The sequence below is a fragment of the Enhydra lutris genome, unplaced genomic scaffold (assembly GCF_002288905.1).
Source record: "Enhydra lutris kenyoni isolate GAN:26980312 unplaced genomic scaffold, ASM228890v2 scaffoldscaffold50, whole genome shotgun sequence".
Classification (NCBI taxonomy): Eukaryota; Metazoa; Chordata; class Mammalia; order Carnivora; family Mustelidae; genus Enhydra; species Enhydra lutris.
Window position 1 is genome coordinate 11,422,184 of NW_019154134.1, and position 22,881 is coordinate 11,445,064.

General features: G+C 36.7%; 1 protein-coding gene across 3 annotated transcripts in view; it reads right to left on the reverse strand.

The window, feature by feature from the left end:
• Positions 1-2,037: 2,037 nt before the first annotated feature.
• LOC111156946 (ERCC excision repair 8, CSA ubiquitin ligase complex subunit) overlaps positions 2,038-22,881 on the reverse strand; it is a 56,788-nt gene continuing 35,944 nt past the window's right edge. Inside the window, exons 10-12 of one of the 3 annotated variants that reach the window (XM_022518116.1) lie at positions 14,194-14,391; positions 9,560-9,640; positions 2,038-2,277 (exon numbers count right to left, since the gene is read on the reverse strand). In XM_022518116.1, coding sequence (XP_022373824.1) covers positions 2,209-2,277; positions 9,560-9,640; positions 14,194-14,391 — 348 coding nt within the window. In that variant the 3' untranslated portion in view covers positions 2,038-2,208. The remainder of the gene's footprint in view (positions 2,278-9,559; positions 9,641-14,193; positions 14,392-22,881) is intronic. The other 2 variants (XM_022518115.1, XM_022518117.1) reach the window with 2 other exon arrangements.

Consider the following 22,881-nt stretch of genomic DNA (forward strand, 5'->3'; position numbering starts at 1 on the left):
ATATCAAAGGCATGCTCCCCGTGGAGTCCTTTGTTATCTCTAGGAATTAGCTAGTCCGGGGTGGGAGCAGTATCACCAAGATCAAGACTCTGAAGGCTAGGGATTCAAGAATACAGAAAGTAAAAATAAAGACAACACACTTATTTATACCAAATGACAGAGATTTCTATGAGCTATAACTGAAAAAAAAATCAAGACAGAACTGTATATACTCAATTTTTGCAAAATAAAATTATTTCTCCCTCTATGACTATATAGGTCCATATAGGATTGTAATGTGAAAAAACACATACTTAGTTAATAACGTGGATTGTTGAACACGTGGTTAATACTGTGGATTGTTGGATGGGGAGGGAGGTGCTGATGTGGGAGAAGAGGATTTCCATGTTAGCAACAATAAGCCAAACATCCCGTTATGTAAAATTATGTATGTCATAAAAAGATGCATGGAAGAATGGCCACCAAAATGATAACAGTGGTTACCTTAGGGTGATATGATTCCAGGTGAGCATTACATTCTGTAATTTTTAATGTTGTTTGTATTATTTACAATCAGCATGTATATTTATATAACTAAAAAGAAGCAATATAGTTATTTGCAGCTTAGAGGAAGACTTCTTTTTAAATAAAAAAAAGATTCCAATTTCAATAGCATTCTCAAAGATCGTTAAGTATCCTCTCCAAGGGATGGGGTGGGGAAGTATAATGGTCAAGGCTTAAGAAAATCAATATAAAGTAAATATATGTTAAACATTTGGCCAGAAAGGTCTGATAGGAGACCTCATACACACTTAAAAACTCAATGACTATACACTTGTTATTCAAGCTATAAAAACCTCTTTTCCTAGTCTCCTGCTGATAAGAATCAGAAAGAAAGGGAGGAGGTAAGATTAGTTTCATGATAATCACTTGTGGGTTATTATACAAGAAGAGTAGACAATAAAGTAGAAATTTTGTGACAACATTTCATGTTGAGCCAGATTTCCTGCCAGGGCATTTTCTGCTTTAATGAATGAAACAGGACTTGGTCACATCTTAATTAAGATTCACAGAAAGGGAGTTCAAGCATGAGTACAAGCTACCATCTGACACATTAAAATAAAGAAAACATAGGATTTTCCCCAAGTTAAAAACCTTCTGTGAGGGGCGCCTGAGTGGCTCAGTGTGTTAAGCTTCTGCCTTCAGCTCAGGTCATGATCTCAGGGTCCTGGGATCGAGCCCCGCGAGCCCCGCGAGCCCCGCATCAGGCTCTCTGCTCAGCAGGGAGCCTGCTTCCCCCTCTCTCTGCCTGCCTCTCTGCCTACTTGTGATTTCTCTCGCTCTGTCAAATAAATAAAATCTTAAAAACAAACAAACAAACAAACAAACCTTCTGTGATCCACACTTTTTGGACTGAGTCCAAAAATATTTAATTAAAGCTAGACAATGGTTGGCTAAATGAAATCATTGCAAAAACTGAACACATGAATAAAAAAGAATTTAAAAATAGGATGCTAACTTTTCAACTATCATTTTTTATAAGACTGTCCTCAGTAAAAGCATCACTGAAAGTGAAAATGAACAAGGTGATGGTACAGCCAGTAGTAGAAAGTCAGTGCTGATAACCTTTACTTGCTCATCCTGAGACTGCATCTAACAGTTCAAACAATGTGTTCAAGGTCCCACTGGGGGGGTGGGGAAGGGGAGGGAGGGTGTTGTCAGGACCTGTCTCAAAAGAGAAGGTTCAGTATAGAGAGATTACTATAACAACAGGGGATGTCCCAGGCAACAGCAACTGGGATCAAGGAGACATCTTTGATTAAATAAACTATATAAAAGTCTGCTTCAGGATTTCATACAAATACTACCTTCATTTTATTTATATATATTTTTAAAGATTTTATTTATTTGAAAGACAGAGATCACAAGTAGGCAGAGAGACAGGCAGAGGGAGAGGAAGGGAAGCAGGCTCCCTGCTGAGCAGAGAGCCTGATGCGGGGCTGGATCCCAGGACCCTGGGATCATGACCTGAGCTGAAGGCAGAGGCTTTAACCCACTGAGCCACCTAGGCGCCCCTAATACCTTCATTTTAAAACACAGGTGAAAAAAAACACCAAATTAAGGGGTACTTTAGCTGTCATCACATAGGAAGAAAACAGTAACAACAAAAAAACAGTCCCATTTTAAAAGTTTCATCAAAAGAGACACAAAGGTACTCAGGATTGACAATCATCCTTCCTCATCACTGCTGCTCCATGCATCTTGAAATGCTGGATTTATCTGTGATTTGGTTGTAGGCTAAAAAAGGGAGAAAAAAGGAAAATTTGATTGTTTTACCTCATAATTTTAGGTTCACAATATAGTTATGAAATCTATAAAATGAAGAGCAATTACATTATTTCGAAAGTAACAATATAACAGTTAATTCAAGATAAAAGTAATGTAACACCACACATACAATGTAAGGCAATAGACATCTTAAATAGACAAGCCAGAAATTATCCAAATTACCTATGTTTCCTTTAAAGTAATTACCTCACAAACGCATACATAAATGCATCTATACACACCCACACACACACCCACACACCACACACACAAACACACACTGCAGCTATCGCTTATGGCATTGCTGCAACTTTTTGGAATTATCTGGAGACGGCTGCCCATTAACATCCATGTGGCTAAGACTGAACTCAGGTCTATAGTCTGACCTGACAGCCCAAGGTATTAATGTGCCTACCTGACTTTAAATACACAAATACCCATTTATGGGGAATAAGGTGTTCATCAAACTGAGTAAAACCATTTTTGGTACAAAAACTAATGTGAGTTGTTATGTAGTGAAGTTTATTTATTTTTTTCATAGCTGGTAAAGCAGTTCCCAAGTACATGAAAAATACGTCAAAAATGATAACATGTTTGCCATTAGCTCACAGGTTTTCCAGGAAGATTTCTTTGAAAGATAAGATGCACTTGTTATCTTTCCTGTTAAAGTTGTATTCTTACAACCTTAGAGCCCTACCTAATAAAAGTAATCAGCAACTAGAGGAATTTTAATTATGTGTGGCATTTCAGATCCATTCAACTCTCCGAAGAAACTTTTTGGATGGCTACCTTCTCACTCTCTGGCAAATGACTAAGGGGCTTTACGATGGTCTCATTTTTTTGAGTATCTCATCATTCTGAGCCAGGTTTGCTTCTTTTTTTTTTTTTTTTTTTAAAGATTTTATTTTATTTATTTGACAGAGAGAGAAATCACAAGTAGGCAGAGAGGCAGGCAGAGAGAGAAGGGGAAGCAGGCTCACCGCTGAGCAGAGAGCCAGATGTGGGGCTCGATCCCAGGACCCTGGGATCATGACCGGAGCTGAAGGCAGAGGCTTTAACCCACTGAGCCACCCAGGTGCCCCCAGGTTTGCTTCTTATTCTGCAGCTTTTACATCTGCTACAAGTGTATTCTGACCCCAAATCTAATTATTAGCACCGAGACCACTCATATATTACCTTATATATTGCCTTTTACAACATACAGCAATGTTTTATGTTAAGAGGAACCCCAAACTGTGTCTAAGCATGTTCACTGCCTTTTTGATATGATGATTTAGAATCATAAAATTTAAACAATGATAACAGTAGAGAAAGTGTGAATTTCCAGTGAATTCCCCAGTATCACCCATTAGCTAGAAAAGAACACATTAATTTAAATATTCCTTATGGCTATTAAAGCTATAGATCAGAATCTATTATTAAACCTAATGCCTGCTACCAGCACCATTATAAAACTTAATGTTGGCTATCATGACTCAGTTGTACAAACAAAATTCCACTATATCTCACATGTCCAGATAAAAAACTATTACCACAGATGTTCATCAACAGATGAATGGATAAAGAAGATGTGGTATATATATATACATCTATATGTATACACACACACACACACACACACACACACACACACACACACACACACAATGGAATACTATTGCAGCCATCAAAAGAAATGAAATCTTGCCATTTGTGATGACGTGGACGGAACTAGAGGGTATTATGCTGAGCGAAATAAGTCAATTAGAGAAAGACAATTATCATATGATCTCCCTGATATGAGGAAGTTGACAGGCAAAGTGGGGGGGGGTTGGGGGGTAGAGAAGGAAAAAATGAAACAAGATGGGATCGGGAGGGAGACAAACCATAAGAGACTCTTAATCTCACAAAACAAACTGAGCGTTGCAAGGGGGGAGGGGTGTAGGGAGAAGGTGGCTGGGTTATAGACATTGGGGAAGGTATGTGCTGTGGTTAGTGTTGTAATATGTTAATAAAAAATTAAAAATTAAAAAAAACTATTACCAAACCTCAACTAATTATTCACTTATTTCTAGCAGCAGTCCACTGATTTGCAATCGATGACTGTACTGCACTTAAGTCTATTTTTTCATCCAAATGTTCACTGTACAGAATTGCTGCTGAATCACTATATTATACACCTGAAACTCACCTAACATTGCTAACTATACTGGAATTAAAATTTAAGAAAAAAGATGTATTGTTCTTGGGAGTTAGGAAATTCCTCTCCCCTACTCTATATTTAGAGGCCTTTAACTCTGCCTTAGATATCTCCCCAAAATGTTTCTGAATGTCAATAAGCCACACAAAGGTCATGCCTCCTAACTTCACAATGGAAGCCCAATATGTAATCCATTAAACATTTAAATTTCATTTGAAGACTCAAGAGAGAAGCAAAATTATATTTTATTGTAAATTATTGTTGCTATGGTGAGCAAGGAAACCAGAATAATTATATGAAAATTGAAATGAAATATTGATAAATTTTGAAAAATACTACACTAATACTAATACACAAATACTGTAAATTTTAGTGTTTATAGTAATAAAGAATAACAATATAAATGCATTATAGTATGATTACAGTTTTATTTTATTGCTAAAAAATCACAAATAAAACACACTTGTAATTAAAAACTACTGTAAGAATGTTGTATATGGATGTGGTACCCATATTACCATTTGAGACCTACAGATGAAGTCTAACTACCAACTAGCACTTAGGTTTTCTCTGTAACATCTCCTCCTAGTGGACATCGTTTCTGAGCTTGAACCTCACCAGGTTGCCTGTTCTCCTGAGAAACACTTGTAAATGTTAGGAGACAGAGAAGCTGTAATTTACAAGGAATCTAGTCCAGGTCCAAATAACTTCAGTCCAGAAGGAAGAACAAAACCAACCCTTACATCTACATATACTTCTTGATATATTCTAAATTCCTTACTGTCAATTACTGGGAAGTCTCTACTGTCACTTACTGGGAAGTCTACGGGAGCAAAATAGGGCTGTCTGTGTCAGCAAATGATTATAGCTGACCCTGAACAATAGGACTTTGCACTACGTGGATCGCTTATACGCAGATTTTTTTTTTTTTATAAATACAGTACAGTATTGTAAATGTATTTTCTCTTCCTTATGGTTTCCTTAGTAACATTTTCTTTTCTCTAGCTTACTTTATTGTAAAAATACAGTATAAAATACATATACAGAATATATGTTAATTGACTATGTTGTGGGTAAGGCCTCCTGTCAATAGTAGGCTCTTAGTGATTAAGTTATGGAGGAGTCTCAAGTTACATATGGATTTTTAATTGCATGGGGATGGGTGCCAGCATCCTTGTTGTTTAAGGGTCAACTGCAAAATATCTACCAAGTGGTAAATAAAACAGCTATGTATTGTGTGACTGTCAAAGTAAGATTCTTGGTGAGAGGTCAGATTTGAACCATAATGTAGCTGCCCTATAGATCTCAGGAAGGAAAAAGTGATTAGGCGTTATACAGGCTTGTCTTGATCATGACCAAGTTTTAGGAAAAGAGGGTAAAAGGAAGCCAGAGTCCTCAGAATATAATAAAACAGCCCGCCAATTAAATACATAGATTTATGCTTAAAGACCATAAAACCTGTCCCTATCACCCAATGCCTTTCAATTTCTTACAGTACGACTAAATTTCCCCACTATCTTGGATATCAGAAGAAATACTGCTAAGGAATTATATCTTGGTTGATGGGGAAGTAAATCTTATCTCAAGGGTAGATTTGAAAGGAAACTGAAGAACAATTTTGCTTGATGATTCTGATATTTGGAGATACCATAAACTTGTCCTCAATCCACAATGGATGGCAGAACAGGGATTCAAACCCAGTTGCCAATATGATTATTATTTAGTTTACCTGAAACTGAAGACTAAGTGAGTGTATGTGCATGTATGTGCATGTTTTGTTTTGAAGTTGTTCCTGCACAGTTCTGGGAAACTGCAGCATCATTTATTTGAGAGCTGAGATAAAAACACTTCTTTTTTATTTTTTAAAAGATTTTATTTATTTACTTGAGAGAGAGAGAGAGCGAGAAAGAGCATGAGCAGGGCAGAGGGAGAGTGAGAAGCAGACTCCCTGCTGAGCAGGGAGCCTGACACGGGGCTCGGTCCCAGGAATCTGGGATTATGACCTGAGCTGAAGGCTTAACTGACTAAGCTACCCAGATGCCCCTAAAAACAATTTTAAATATGAGTTAAATAGTAAATATACATGTAAGGAGTAGGGTCTGGTGCAGACAGACTTCTCTCAGATCTAAACCATCATCTTATTCATGTTCTACCTATATTCAAAGGAATCTTTCAAACTAAGGTTTTATGAAAATAATTTTATTCTATACCATTTTATAAGAATGATGGCTATCTTAAGGCGTATAAACAGTATATTTTAAAAGATAAGGTTTTATAGCTTTAAAAAAATATAGGGGTGCCTGTGTGGCTCAGTGGGTTAAAGCCTCTGCCTTCGGCTCAGGTCATGATCCCAGGGTCCTGGGATCGAGCCCCGAATCAGGCTCTCTGCTCAGTGGGGAGACTGCTTCCCTTCCTCTCTCTCTGCCTGTCCCTCTGCCTATTTGTAATCTCTATCTGTCAAATAAATAAATAAAATCTTAAAAAAAAAACCTTAAATATAAAGCTAACTTGTTTTTTACGCATCTCTATTTGCTTTCCTACTTGTTCGGTTTAGTTTCCCATACGCAAAAATTCTTCTAGATAAGAAGTTCAAACTATCACTATAACTACATTGTATAAATAAAACGTCAGAGTCACAGACTCTTTATAAATTAAGCAATTTCGTTTTCTTCTAATATCCTTTTTCCATATTTAAGTCATAGATTTACTTTTAATTTATTTTTATTATTTTCATTTGGTTATTTTTGATTGTTATACTTCCTAACATAGCCTCAAGTGGTCTTTTTGTTCTTTGGGTTTTTTAATAGTGTTTTACCTTGGGTTTATTGCATATAGTAATTCCTAAACCGCAGGACGCAGTGATTAAATAATGCAAAATAAATAGCTGAGCCAAAGTATTTGGCCATACTAAGTTTTTACAGAAGAATATCCAGTCATTCAAACCATGAGAGTCTTAATCTCAGGAAACAAACTGAAGGTTGCTGGGTGGTAGGAGGCAGACATATAGGGTGGCTGGGTAATAGACATTGGGGAGGGTATGTGCTATGGTGAGTGCTGTGAATTGTGTAAGACTGATGATTTACAGACCTGTACCCCTGGGGCAAATAATACATTATATGTTAATAAAAAAAGAATATTTAGTCATTTAAAGCAGCTGTACACCAAAACTAATCAAAGCCATAATAAACTAAGTTAGATATGTGATGAAATATGAAAATACTCAAACAGCAGTTGGCCAGATGCTTGAAGATTTACCATTGTGTGTTTTCTCTCTTTTATTTGGATTAGGGCCAAAAAAAAATAAGTCATAGGCTTTACACTACAGTAAACCACAGCAGTTGCAAATCTAGGTATAAAACATTTTGTCAAAAGCTGCTAAATGTTATCAACCACCCCCATAAAAACTCATTTCCATGTGGTTTTAGTCATTTTTTCACAAAGGAACTAAATATGTGAAAAATGATTTTAGAATTTTAAACTTGCTCTACCAATACTTTTCATCTCCATTTAAGATGCTTTGTTTTTATATGAAGACTTGAGTAAGATTAACTCAAGGTGTTTCTAACTGCACTATTCGTATTTCCTACTTTAAAAAATTATATACATAAATATTGGTTTTTAGATATTTGACTTCTTATATCCTAGATATTAAGACAAATACAGATGATTAACAGTGCTTAGTAAAATAATCTTTGGTGGGAAAGATAGCACCTTTACTTTTTTTTAAGATTTTATTTATTTATTTGTCAGAGAGAGAGAGAGAGGGAGCGAGCGACTGAGCACAAGCAGGGGGAGCAGCAGGCAGAGGAGAGGAAGAAGCAGGCTACCTGCTGAACAAGGAGCCTGATGCGGGACTCAATCCCAGGACCCTGGAATCATGACCTGAGCTGAAGGCAGCCACTTAACCAACTGAGCCACCCAGGTGTCCCAAAATAGCCCCTTTAGACAGTGTAACACAGAAGCCACTACTTAAGACCAGGGGGCATGTCTTATTCATTTTTGTTTACCACTTTTTTAAGGGTCTTTATTCCCATTGCCATCGACCATATCTGTATCAATTTATGTGTAAGATAGACACTAATGGGGGCACCTGGGTGGCTCAGTGGGTTAAGCCTCTGTCTTCAGCTCAGGTCATGATCTCAGGGTCCTGGGATTGAGCCCCGAACCGGGCTCTCTCCTCAGTGGGGGGGCTGCTTCCCCCTCTCTCTCTGCCTGCCTCTCTGCCTACTTGTAATCTCTCTCTCTGTCAAATAAATAAATAAAATCTAAAAAAAAAAAAAACAAGATAAAACCAAAAAAACACAAATTTACCAATAGTTATTAATGATAGGGAGGAAGGTTTATTATTAAGTTAGTAAAGTAGGATGCCAAGTTGTGTATCCAAGCAGATTAACTATGTTTAAGCAACCATATATGCATAGGAAAAAGCAAGAATGAAGCAAAGGAAAAGTGTTAACAGTAATTCAACTTTAGACATTTGAGTTGTTCTTTCAATATTTTTCTGGGTTTTCCAAAAGTGTTGTAACAGGCAAACCATTTCCACAATGTGAAAACAGCCAGACATGCTTTAAAAGTCTCTCTCATGGGGTGCCTGGATGGCTCAGATGGTTAACGATCTGGCTTCAGCTCAGGTCATGATCTCCAGGTCCTGGGATCAAGCCCTGCATCAGGCTCCCTGCTCAGTGGGGAGTCTGCTTCTCCCTCTCCCTCTGTACCACCCCTGGCCCACCCCGCTTGTGCTTGCTCTCTCTCTCAAATGAATAAATAAAATCTTTAAAAAAAAGTCTTTCTCGGGGAGCCTGAGTGGCTCACTGTGTTAAGCCTCTGTCTTCAGCTCAGGTCATGATCTCGGGGTCCTGGGATCAAGCCCCATATTGGGCTCTCTGCTTGGCAGGGAGCCTGCTTCTCCCTCTCTCTCTGCCTGCCTCTCTGTCAACTTGTGAAATCTTTCTGTCAAATAAATAAATAAAATCTTAAAAAAAAAAAAAAAGTCTTTCTCATGTGAAGTAAATTAACAAAACTATTTTCTTTATGATTTAAAAGTCACTGTAAATTTGTATAAATAATATTTACCTCATCATCATCAGGAACTGGTTCATATAAGGATGGTACCCAAGCAAGTATATTGCAGTCTCTGCTACCGCTATAAAGTTCCTATAACACAGAAAATAAAGATGTGGTTGTGGGTCAGTTTAAAGCTGGTGCCAATCTGAAATGAATAGATCATTTAAAAGACTAACTCTTAGGTTAGATCAATTAGATTAATTCTACTTCTACTCCTCAAAGAAACTGAATTGATGTCTTTTGTTTGCTTAAGATGCAGTATAGCTTTGTTTCATATTATAAAATATTGTTAGGATATGTCAGAGCTTGCTAACCTGGAAATTTTACAGAAAGATTCAATAACATAGTTTTTTTTTTTTTTAATTAATCATGGTATCCATTTATTTCAAGTGTCAGAGTAGAAAAAGAAAAAAAAGATTGAATCAAGAGTCTGGTTTTCTCTGTCAATAACTGAGTTTTAAGAAAGACATCAGTAAAAAAACCTTATGAGTTCTAGATAAAATAGGCCAGAACTTCACAAAAAATATTATTTAGCTCACAGCTGTCCAACTGGCTGTTATTCAACAGAAGAGCTTTTAGATCCATATGCTATGCTTAGTGAGAAGTTTATTTAATAAGGGCAAGCTTGGGCTGATGCACAGTCTATGTTAACATCTTTATGAATATGCTGTTTATACACAACTGAACAATGTTCATTTCTGTCCCCAACAAAACTTTAGGAATATGTTATATTGTCTGTACTAAAAACATTCCTATGAAGCAGTGAGATACACTCATATAAAAAGGATATAAATTGATATGATCTATGCAGAATAGAATCTCAATACATGTCAAAAGTTTTTGTATGCGTTTCTAAGGAGTCATGCCAAAGACGTATGAAATTCAAGGATATCGGCAGTATTATATTTAAAATAACAAAATATGGAAATAATTGTCCAAAACTAGGGTAATAATTTATATATAAATTTATGTTGCATTCATAGTATGGGATGTCATATAATCATTAAATTTGTTTTTTAAGAGTGTTTAATGACACTGGAAAATACTCAATGTCAAGAGAAAAGCGAAGGATATGAGCCACAGAGTCATCTTGTGAAGGAAAAAAGCAAGATGTAGAACATAAGGTCAATTAAAAAGAAGAGAAAAGGCTATGTAAAGGGAAATGTCTAAAAAGAAAAAAAAAACCAGAAAAATGATAAGCAGCGGTAAAACTATAAATGACTAAGTGTTTTTTTTCCCCACACAAATTTATCTCTTTATTTCTACACAAACATTTTATTTTTCAACATGTTCAACATGAGGCTTGAACTCACAACTCTGAGATCAAGACCTCAGCTGAGATGAAGAGTCAGATGCTTAATCAACTGAGCCACCCAGGTGCCCACAAACATTTCTAATAGTGAAGTTTTTTCCTGCTCTGTAGGCAATTACTTATTTTCAATACTGTTCATCTTAAAAAGTTTGAAGTATGGTACAATTAGTATTTTTCTAAAAAAAAATAAAGGTTCTAGATAAAGGGAAAGTAAGATTATAATGTTATTCATAGAAATACAGATGTGGAACACCTCGGTGTTAAAGTTAAGTGGCTGCCTTCGGCTCAGGTCATGATCCTGGGGTCCTGGGATGGAGTCCTGCATCAGGCTCCTTGCTCAGCAGGGAGCCTGCTTCTCCCTCTGCCTGCCGCCCCCCTTGCTTATGACCCCTCTCTCTCTCTCTGACAAATAAATAAATAAAAGCTTTAAAAAAAAAAACAAATAAAAGGAAACATAGATGTAAAAATATAAATATAAATTTGATTTAGTTATACATTATCAAACTTCCTAAGGGAACAAAATTCTAGACTGTATTGTTTAACCTTGAATATATAGTTACACTAACTGTGGATGATGCAAAGATATTTTCATATGTTCAGCACCCTTGAGCAATTTAATTTCCTGAGAATAAAAACACACATACACACATATGCACACACACATCTCCAAGATAACGTGGTCAGATAAGCTTACAAGGCAATTTGTGGTTAAATATTGACACACTGATAGAGACAAAGGAAATTCTGCAAATGTTTTAAGAAAGAGACAGGACTTAAATTAGAATAACTAATAAGGACTTCAGGTAAATGGAAGGATTTCAATTGAGTGTTAAGGTTTTTGGGAAAAGTTTAGGTCTTCATTTGGGAAATTAGATTAAAAAAAAAAAAAAATCAACAGGGGCACCTAGGTGGCTCAGTGGGTTAAAGCCTCTGCCTTCGGCTCAGGTCATGATCCCAGAGTCCTGGGATCACCCTGCATCACATCGGGCTCTCTGCTCAGCAGGGAGCCCTCTTCCTCCTCTCTCTGTGCCTGCCTCTCTGCCTACTTGTGATCTCTGTCAAATAAATAAATTTTAAAAAATCTTTAAAAAAAAATCAACATAAGAGACTAAGCTGACAACATGAATCCTGTCACTCTTGAATGGCTGAGTGTGTATTTCCTTTGAACAAGGACACTCTCATAAATTACAGTGCATCCAACAAAATAAAAAAATTCACAATGATATATTATTGCCAGCTAATTCTTAGACTCCATTCAGGTTTCACCAACTGTCTGAATAAATGCCCCTCATAGCAAAAGGGTCCAGATTAAAATCATATGCTGCACTTAGTTGTCACGTCTCCTAACTTTCCTTCAATCTGGAACTGTTCTTCAGTCTGCCCTTGGCCTTCCTGACCTTGACGGTTTAGAAGATACACACTAGTTATTTTGTAGAATGCCCTTCAAATTTTCTTGTTTCCTCACAATTAAATTGAGGTGATACATCTTTGCCAGGACTATCACTGAAGGAATATCATGTAATTGGGATGTTAACTTTGATCATTTGATTAAGGTGATGTATGCCAGGCTTCTTCAAGGTAAAACTACACATTTTGCCTTGTAATTTATAATTTTGTAGGGAGGTACTTTGGGACTATGTAAATATCCCACTCCTCATTAGACTTCCAATTTATTAGTTTACGTACTTATACCTGAATGGATTCATGTATCCTTTTTAGTCAATGTGTTATAACCCAGTACTATCATTATTTATTTCAATGTCAGGTATATCTTGTTAGATTTTTATGGTTATGATAGAACTACTATAACTATCAATTTTGTTTTCAGGTTGTGAATTCTGTGTAGTATTTAACTTGAAAAAGGGTTCTACTGCTAAGTGGATGCAAAGTACTACCCTATTTTGCTTTTGAGACTTAGAATTATTCTCCTTTTCAAAAATCATAATGAATATAATGGGGTAAGAGCTGGAAATTGTGTGATGTAGTACAGTGATTCAAGCCTGCGTATGTAGCACCTAGAGAAATGGGATGAGTTATGAGGCCACTAGCCCAGGTTTCTGGCTGTGACCAGCTTATCCCGGCTATTCCAGGGGCTGATGGGACCAGTATCTTGGCACACTTCTTGATCTATTCTAGGCATACGTGTTAGGAATTCTGATTTGGTAGAAAGCAGTAATTTATAGTCAGGATATCTGGTTTAAAATCTTGGCTGTGTCTCTTAGTGACTTGGCATAAGAAAAGAGGTACAAGAATTTCTTGAATAGATGACCATGCTCTGTGAATAACTACTTGCAGGTTTGAGGCAATGCATGTCACTTCTCTGGTGTTTTAGTCTTCTTCTCTCAGAAGTAATACTAAAAATATTTAATAACTAGTACATCAGGATACTGACCAATCAGCAGACATAACAGCCAAAGAGTATAAGCAGGATCCTGACAGTCCCTCTTAGGTGCTGGGCTGAGGTGTAAACTAGGAGGCCCCAGGAAAGGGGGTGAAGCTAGAGGTCTCTTAGGGTGCTTGGTGCAATAGCTATTTAACAAAAAGTAAAATATGTATTTGAATATTTTAATAATGGCTATTGTCATTTAGTGTGCTGGCTGAAGAATAAGCACTGTGTATCTTACTGTAGTTCAGACACAAATTAAGTAATTAGCATTAATGAATAAATGATTAAGAACTTTACCAGGTGATGACACCCTTCCTAGCTCTAATAATCCTTAGTTTTCATCCTATCAGTATTTAACTCTCATGAACCTCACTTTCTTTACCACAAAATACAGAAAATACCAAGTTTTGCTATATTAGAGACTCATTTAAAGGTACACGTGAGGTAATTTGTGCTAATATTCTCTGAAAAAAAAAATCTGCTGTTGGTAAAATGAAAGGGAAAGGTCAACTCAAAAGTAAATGATTAGCCACTGACAAGAAATAAATTAGAAATAAAATCTGAGATAGACTCACATATATAAATCAGTTTTTTGTAAAACTGTATTTTGAGATTAGACACAGTATTCCATCTTTTCCCAAAAAATTGACTGCAAGACATTATTTTTAATTTGCTAGATATTTTCATCTGGTAAATAAATGGAACCGATATGCAGAAGAAAGAATTTATCTCAGTCAAGTTTCACAGTATTATACTGATTCATGCAAATATCCTATACTATCTAAAACTTTATCCTGTATAATCCTCTATTCAAGAAACCCTAGCTCAAATGTGGATTACAAGTGTAATTTCTCAGACTGAAATCATAATTTACTCTTCTGTATATAACCAGTCTGGCAAGCTAGCTACCTGAACATTTTAAATTCCCTTAAGGATCATTCTTACCTGGAAATTAGAGTGGAATACACAGCAGTCAACACTTTTATAATGTCCCTTAAGCATAGTTATCTGTTCTCCTGAGTAAATTGTATAAACAGCAATAGTGCTACCATATGGTACAAAAACAAATTCTGAACTGCAGCCACAGGAGACAGTGAATTTCAATCCTTTTCTGCTGTCATTATTAACTTTTCCATAGTTTACCTGCAGGATGTAAAATCGTAACATTACTCATTTCTTAAATCTGAATTAAAAAGACAACAAAGACTAGAAGAAATATTTACTTAAAATATTATAACATACTATGGAAAGGGCTGCTATTAAATCTGTAGAAAATGATCAAAGTTCTAACAAAGAAACAAGAGCCAATGACATAAATATATGTTTCACATAAATACAAATAGTAAAATACAAATAGTAAAAAAATCCACAAAAGCAAATGCTTACATTTAAGCCAGTCTAGAAATAAAATGCAAATTAAGGCAATCTTAATAACTTTAGACCATTTAGCAAAAACTTTCAAGAAACCTTGAGACAGTGAATACCATTACAAGTGAGGTAACATGTTGGTGGCACATGTTGGTCAATCCTTCTAAAAGGCGAAATTATTTATTATGCAACAAAATGCAAAGATGTTATTTTGGGGGGGGAGGGAATAATTCTCTTTTTATTTTAAAATATTTTTTCTTAAGATTTTATTTATTCATTTGATAGAGACCCTGGGATCACGACCTGAGCCAAAGGCAGATGCTCAATGACTGAGCCACTCAGGCACCCCTAAAACATTTTTAATTGTGGCAAAATACACACGGCATAAAATTTGCCATCTTAACCATATATGAGTGTACAGTTTAGTGACATTACATTCACACTATTGTGCAAACCTTCATTATCCTCAATCTCCAGAACTCTTTTCATCCTGCAAAACTGAAACTTTGTACCCATTACAAAGAAAGTTATTCTTATTCCTTGACCTAGTAATTACTCCTGGGAATTTATCTTAGGGAAATAATTAAACAGGAAAAAGCTATATACTCAGAGGAATTCAATGCAGCATTACCTAGAATGGCAAAATAACTAATGTTAATATAAATTCCTAATAATGTTACAATATCTCTAGTTTACATAGTAATTAAAAATAATAATTATGAAAACATGCAGGAAGTAAGGATAAAAACTAGTTATAAAAAAGCACAGAACACAAATACATATATATATCCACACACAACTGCAATTTAGGACAAAAATAAAAATTCTGCACCTGTACGCCAAAGGTGCAAGCCCAATACCAGCATCTCTTCAGCAGTACGAAAAAGAAAATTCCAGATCCTATCCCAATCCTACTGAACAAGAATCTTCACATTAATAAGATCCCTAGGTGATCTAAAGGCTCATTAAAGTCTGAGAAGCTTTGGGCAAAATAAATTGATAGTGCTGATAGTGCTGAAATTATCCTGTTGATAATTTAGATTAAGCAGTTCAGAGTAGGTGTAAAACCAGTAGCTAAACATTTACGATTTATCAGCAGGAAGATCACCAAAAAGACTCAATACTATGGCTAACACTAGAGTTTATTTATTTATTTATTTTTAACGATTTTATTTATTTGACAGAGAACACAAGTAGGCAGAGAGGCAGGCAGAGAGAGGAAGAGAAGCAGGCTCCCTGCTGAGCAGAGAGCCCGATGTGGGGCTCGATCCCAGGACCCTGCGATCATGACCTGAGCCAAAGACGAAGGTCTTAACCCACTCAGCCACTCAAGCGCCCCAACACTAGAGTTTAGACAGTGATTTATTTTTTTGCCTTTTTGTAAAGGTCATTTGGGGGTGTGTGTGTGTATAATTATAAATATATATAAATGGACGCCTGGGTGGCTCAGTGGGTTAAGCTCCCAATTCTTGATTTTGGCTCATGTCATGATCTCAGTGTTGTGGAATCAAGCCCTGCATTCAGGCTCTGCGTTCAGCAGAGTCCACTTGAGAGTCTCTCTCCCCCTCTCCCACTCCTTGAGTTCTTCTCTCTCTGAAATAAATAAATCTTTAAAAAAAATACACACACACACACACCCAGGGCGCCTGAGTGGCTCAGTTGGTTGAGTGACTGCCTTTGGCTCCAGTCATGATCCCGGAGTCCCGAAATCAAATCCTCTGTCGGGCTCCCAGTTCCTCGGGGAGTCTGCTTCTGCTTCTCCCTCTGACCTTCTCCCCTCTCATGCTCTCTCACTCTCTCTCTCAAATAAATAAAGAAAATCTTTAAGAAAGATAGAAATATCTATATCTATCTATCAACACATGCTGAGGCCCAAATGGATATATGCTAATCATCTGTGGATACTACACTTGCCTTATGTCCACCCTTCAGGTTAACATGTGACAGAAATGAGCATATGCATCCAGCTATCCCACTGCAGCAGTGGTAGAATGAAACAGTAAAATATTATATTCGGTAGATTTGGTTTGCAGAAACCCACTCCACTCCCCACTCACTTTGTCTTTTCTTTTGCCTCTTTTGAGAATGACTTAGCCTCTGAATTTCATTATTCTAATCTCTTAAATAGAAATAGGATCATTTACCAGAGTTACTATGAAAAATAAGATGAAATAATGTACATGAGGGACCTAGAACATAAAGGTATCCAGTAAGTCCCTAGATGTACTCCCATATATGTTTAAAAGTATAACTTATTTGCATCTTCTGACCCTCTATGTGTAACTGCTTGCAGAATGACAGTGGGGAAGGAGAATGGAGAAAAAACACACAACTAGAAATTCTTTGCTCCCACTAGAAAAATTCTGAACTGCTAGACTTTGATGGCCTTATTCACATTTGTCGGGGGACCTAATGCTGAGTTCTTTCCACTCTACCACATTCTTCCCCAAATATGAACTGGAAAGTATTAAGTCAGGTAGGAATATTGAACTAGCTTTCTTATCTTCATCGTTAGGCATTCCCCACCCCATCCTGCAACTTACAGTCCTATTAATCTTTGTAAATCATTGCTGTGATCAAATCACTTGTGGACTCAAAATCATCAGTATCTTTTCAATACCTAAGGAAGGAAATTCTAGTAACAGATTAAGGAAAGGAAGGATCTATCATTCACTAATGTTCACTATGTGTCAAACATACTAGCTGATTGTCTAAGGCTCCCATTTTATGACTATGTATGCTTACCAATGTATAATAAATAGCATGATGTATATTATTATGAAAGTACTGTAGAGGAGAGGCTACTTTGGGCTATAATGTCTTTTTTTTTTTTTAAAGATTTTATTTATTTATTTGACAGACAGAGATCACAATTAGGCAGAGAGGCAGGCAGAGAGAGAGGAAGGGAAGCAGGCTCCCTGCGGAGCAGAGAGCCCGACACGGGGCTCGATCCCAGGACCCTGGGATCATGACCCGAGCCGAAGGCAGAGGCTTTAACCCACTGAGCCACCCAGGCGCCCCTGGGCTATAATGTCTTAAAGGGGGTAAATAAAGGCTTTGAAAATATATTTTTTTTAAGATTTCATTTTATTTATCTATTTGACAGACAGAGATCACAAGTAGGCAGAGAGGCAGGCAGAGAGAGGGGGGGAAGCAGGCTCCCTGCTGAGCAGAGAGCCCGATGTGGGGCTTGAGCCCAGGACCCTGGGATCATGACCTGAGCTAAAGGCAGAGGCTTAACCCACTGAGCCACCCAGGTGCCCCAAGGCTTTGAAAATATTTTTATAGTGGAGAAAGATATGGGACTTTGGATGAAGATGATGGCAAATCCAACTCCCTGTCTTATGAATTCCTTTTACTGTTCCAGGAAATTTATATATCTAGTCACTAAATGAATACCTATAGTGACACAGAGATTCCATCACAAGGTAGCTTATTTTATTGTCAAACAATGATCAGCATAACGATAATAATGACAGGTAATATTATTGAATGCCAATATTTGCTGGAAATATCAATGTGCTTAATGTTTTGCACATGTTATTTCATGTAATACTCAAAACAATATTATGAGACAGTCAGCATTATTACACAAAAACATTTAGAAAGGTTAAATATTTTGATCAAGGTCTTTGGGATAGCAAATGACAGAATCAGAAACTAAATCCGGATTGCCTTAATCAAAAACCACTATGCCACACTATTGTAAATTAGTTTTCCTTCATTCCCGAGGTGATGATCACAGTACATTCTACTGCAAGTGAGCACTGGGTACTTGGAAGCATCTGAACTAGACAAGAGGAATTATAGAGAGGTTGTGTCTAAGATGAACCCTGAAAGCAAGAAGCAGCTAGAATAGGAAGGAGAACACTATTTCAAAGCAAAGGCAGGAGTCTGTGCCTCGGAATGGAAAGGCAAGAAAGCAAAGTATTTTTTTTTTTTAAGATTTTATTTATCTATTTGACAGACAGAGACCACAAGTAGGCAGAGAGGCAGGCAGAGATAGAGAGAGGGGGAAGCAGGCTCCCTGCCGAGCAGAGAGCCTGATGCGGGGCTTGATCCCAGGACCCTGGGATTTTGACCTGAGCCGAAGACACAGGCTTAACCCACTGAGCCACCCAGGTGCCTCAAGAGCAAAGTATTTTTAAAAACCTGTTAAGTCGTTCAGTAACAACAGAGTAAAATATGGCAAGTGGCAAGACCTAAAGCTGGTGAGTTAGAAGATACAGCTCATGAAGGTTTTGTGTGCAAAAGGCAAAAGCATCAGATTTTAATAACCTAGAAGTATTGAGGAAACAATGAAAGACTTCTACTGGGAGATAAGTTTGGGAAAAGTTAGAAGAATGTTACAGTAATTAAATAGATCATGAGGAGCTAGAATGAGGCTGTAAGCGGAAGGAAGATACGAAAACAATTAAGAGGGAAGAATTAAGAAGTGTGTAATTGATTGAATACATGGGATAAGGGGCAGGGAACAATAAAGTGTAGATTTCCAATTCTAGACACTGGTCATAGGGAATGGTAATACCAGTAACTGAAATAGGCAATACCAGAAGAGCTATTATGAATTTGTTGTTCTTTTGTTGACCAAAACCTGTCTCCCTGTGCATTATCCCTGCAACTACTTGTTATGTTCTCCAAGGCAATGGTCTCCAGAGCACTGTTCCCACACCTCAAGAAGCCTGCAACATAATCCATAAGGTGTGAGAAGAAAACATGAAAAGTTATATTTTTAATCTCTTTTTTATTTAAAAAATAAGAAATTCACCTTTAATTAAACACAGGTTCACAACAGTATTTGTATATAACCTATAAATAATTATACTTATACAACTTTTTAAAATTTATTTTATTTTTTAAATATTCTAAGTAAAATTTACTGACTTTCTAAGAATCCTTACACATTTAATACTGCTTCTAATATTTTTTTAAGGATTTTATTTATTTATTTATTTGTCAGAGAAAGAGAGAGAAGAAGAGAGCGAGCACACAAGCAGGCAGGGTGGCGGGCAGAGGTGGAGAGAGAAGCAGGCTCCCCCCAAGCAAGGAGCCTGATATGGGACCTGATTCCAGGACCCCGGGATCATGACCTGAGCCAAAGGCAGTGGCTTAACTGACTGAGCTACCCAGGCGTCCCAATATTGCTTCTAATTTATCACAGGAATTATTTCTCCAAAATGTTAATCACAACTAGAAAGAGTATTTGGGAAATGTGGCAAGGTTGTTTTTATAAATATGTCACATTACAAAACAACAAGCAGCACAAGCTACGGAGGTAGGTCCAGAACCTTTAGTCAGAATGTAGATACTTCAGAGAAGTATCTCTGAAGAAGCAGAATATCTAATTTCCAGATCAAAAGTAAAGAAAATTACTCAAAGACAATAAGCTTCAGAAGTTTCCAAAGAAAACAAATATATTTACAACTTTAAGGTTAGGATTAGATAAAGTTTTCTTAACCTATGTCTTTTTTCTTGATATTTATTTTTAAGATTTAGAAGTTTCTACTGAAGACGAAAAAAGAGATGTAAAGATGAATCCCTCTTAAAAGCAAAAAGAAAGCATAAGAAAACACATAAAGAGAAGCATAAAATGGAAGAACCAGCTACACCCTAGAGTACTAAGTGTCTGCCTTTGGCTCAGGTCATGGTCTCAAGGTCCTGGATTGAGCCATGAATCAGGTTCCCTGCCCAGTGGGGAGCCTGCTTCTCCTTCTCCCTCTGCACCACTCCCCTTGCCCCTTGCTCACTCATTCTCCCTCTCTCTCTCACTCCATCTCAAATAAATAAATAAAATAAAATAAACTCACTAGGGTACTATTAATAAGGAAACATCACATAATAAAAAGTTATTTATGGTATACCTATTATTTAATAGGTATTTAATTATTTAACAATTTAATTACTTACCACTCTTCATACTTCCATTTTATCCTTAAAATTACTGTTTAGGTACATAATAACCCTAATTTACAAGATGGAGACACTAAAACTCTGACTGTAGTCCTTTATAATGTCACCTTCAATAAACTGACTAACGTCCCATATTACTAAATGGCAGGACTGGAATCTGTTTCCAATTCTGTCTGACAGGGCCTTGAATATTTGAAGGCAATGTGTTTCCACCGAGTTACTTGTTCTGGGACTGATGTCCCCAGTTCCTTTAAGTGTCCTCTGGAGGTGAGTTTCTGGGCTATTCTAGTCATCTCTGCATGAATGACTACTTAGATCAAGTCAATTTTAAAATGTATTATCCATTCTAAACACACTACTCAAGATATGGACTTACTACTAGCAAAAACCCATGAGGTATGAGCATCACACTCAAGAAGGAGAGAAAAATGGAATAAAATCACCCCAACATGTATATATATAGTCAATACCCTTTATACTTATCACATTCACCTGTGATATACATGCCAACCTACCTTTCCAAAGTGACCCCCACACATCACCATTCAAAGGTCTTTAGTGGCTTTCCATTTCATCCCGAGAAAAAGCCTAAGCCCTTAAAAAGGCCTACAGCCAATATCCTGTCCTGTTTGTTTCCTTCTGTTCCTCATCTCCTAGTACTCTTCCCCTTTTATCCTCTATTTTAACACAAGAGCCTCTTAGATGTTCCCTGGGTATTCCAAGCACACTCCTGCCTCAGGGTCTTTCTCCTTTCTTCCTTCCTCTGCCTGGAATGTTAGCCTTCCCAGATATCTGATGGCTCACTTCATTTCCTTGGATGGATGGATGGATGTCTTTCCTCCTCTCCCTAGAATGTATGTTCCATGAGGACAGGACTTTTCTATGTTTTGTCTGCTACCGTATAATACTGTCTGGAAAACAAGATGTGCTCAATAAATACTTATTAAATAAATGAATGAGAAAAGAAAGGTGTGACTTGATTAGAAACATGATACAAATATAATGAATGGAAGATTCTAAATTAAAACTTGCAATGCACAAGTTTCTAGTCTGAGATATAATGGAGAAGCACTTCATAAAGTACATGAGAGATTAGCAAACTCTAGTATGAACAATTTTGACCTTACAGTAAAATTAGAATTTACTAAAAGAAGTGATATTTAGAGTATCTAAAAGAGAATTAGTTAGAAAGGAGGTTAAAGAAAGGAAGATGAAATGGGGCACCTGGCTGGCTTAGTCAGAAGAGCATGCAACTCTTGATCTAGGGGTTGTTGAGTCTTATCCCCATGTGGGGGAAAGATACTTAATTAAGTATTAACTTAATGCTTAAATTAATAAATACACTTAAAAAAAAAAAGAAAGGAATATGATTAATATCAATACCTACCTTAAAGTATTAAGTAAATGCTATAAGGTATTTGGTATAATGACCACTGTGGTAAGAGTGAAATCTAGAGTCAAATTCTGTTGCTTTTTTTTTTTTTTTTTTAAAGATTTTATTTATTTATTTGACAGAGAGATCATAAGCAGGCAGAGAGGCAGGCAGAGAGAGAGGAGGAAGCAGGCTCCCTGCTGAGCAGAGAGCCGGATGCGGGGCTCGATCCCAGGACCCTGAGATCATGACCTGAGCCGAAGGCAGCAGCTTAACCCACTGAGCCACCCAGGCGCCCCAAATTCTGTTGCTTTTTAAAAAGCTGTTTTAACTCAGGCAAGTTACCTAACCATTTATATCTCATTTCCTCATATGTAAAACAGGTATTATAAGAGTAACTACCTTCACAGCATTGATTTGATGATTAAATAAGATCCTATATGCTTCAGTACATGTTATATGTTAATTTTTATTAAAACAGTATCTGAAACATAAGCACTTTAATAAATATTAGCTATTACTATTACCACCAAATTACAAACTTATTAGCTTATTCTGAAAGTTATTAAACCACAGGTACACCTGGTAAGAACCATAACATAAATTTTTAAAAAGTGTTAGAAATTAAATACCACATAAGAATCTAGCACATTTAAAACACATTCAGTTCAGTATTAAAATACCATATCTTCTGGTACAATAACATTCATCTTAGATTTGGTTTACAAGTCATATAGAGAATAAAATTTGACTGTAAGTTTAATTTATATCAGTTCTCAATCTTTTATTCTTCTCCAACATACCTGAGAAATATGGCACACTCACATTATGTACAGTAGAGCAATAGTTCTCCACTAAGTGGGGAGAATGTGGTGGGGGCATGGTAGGGTGGACTGTCCTGTGTGAGAGTTATTAGTTCACATAATGAAAAAATATAAAAAGAAAACTGGAATACAGAGACCAGAAAAGAGTTAAATCTACAG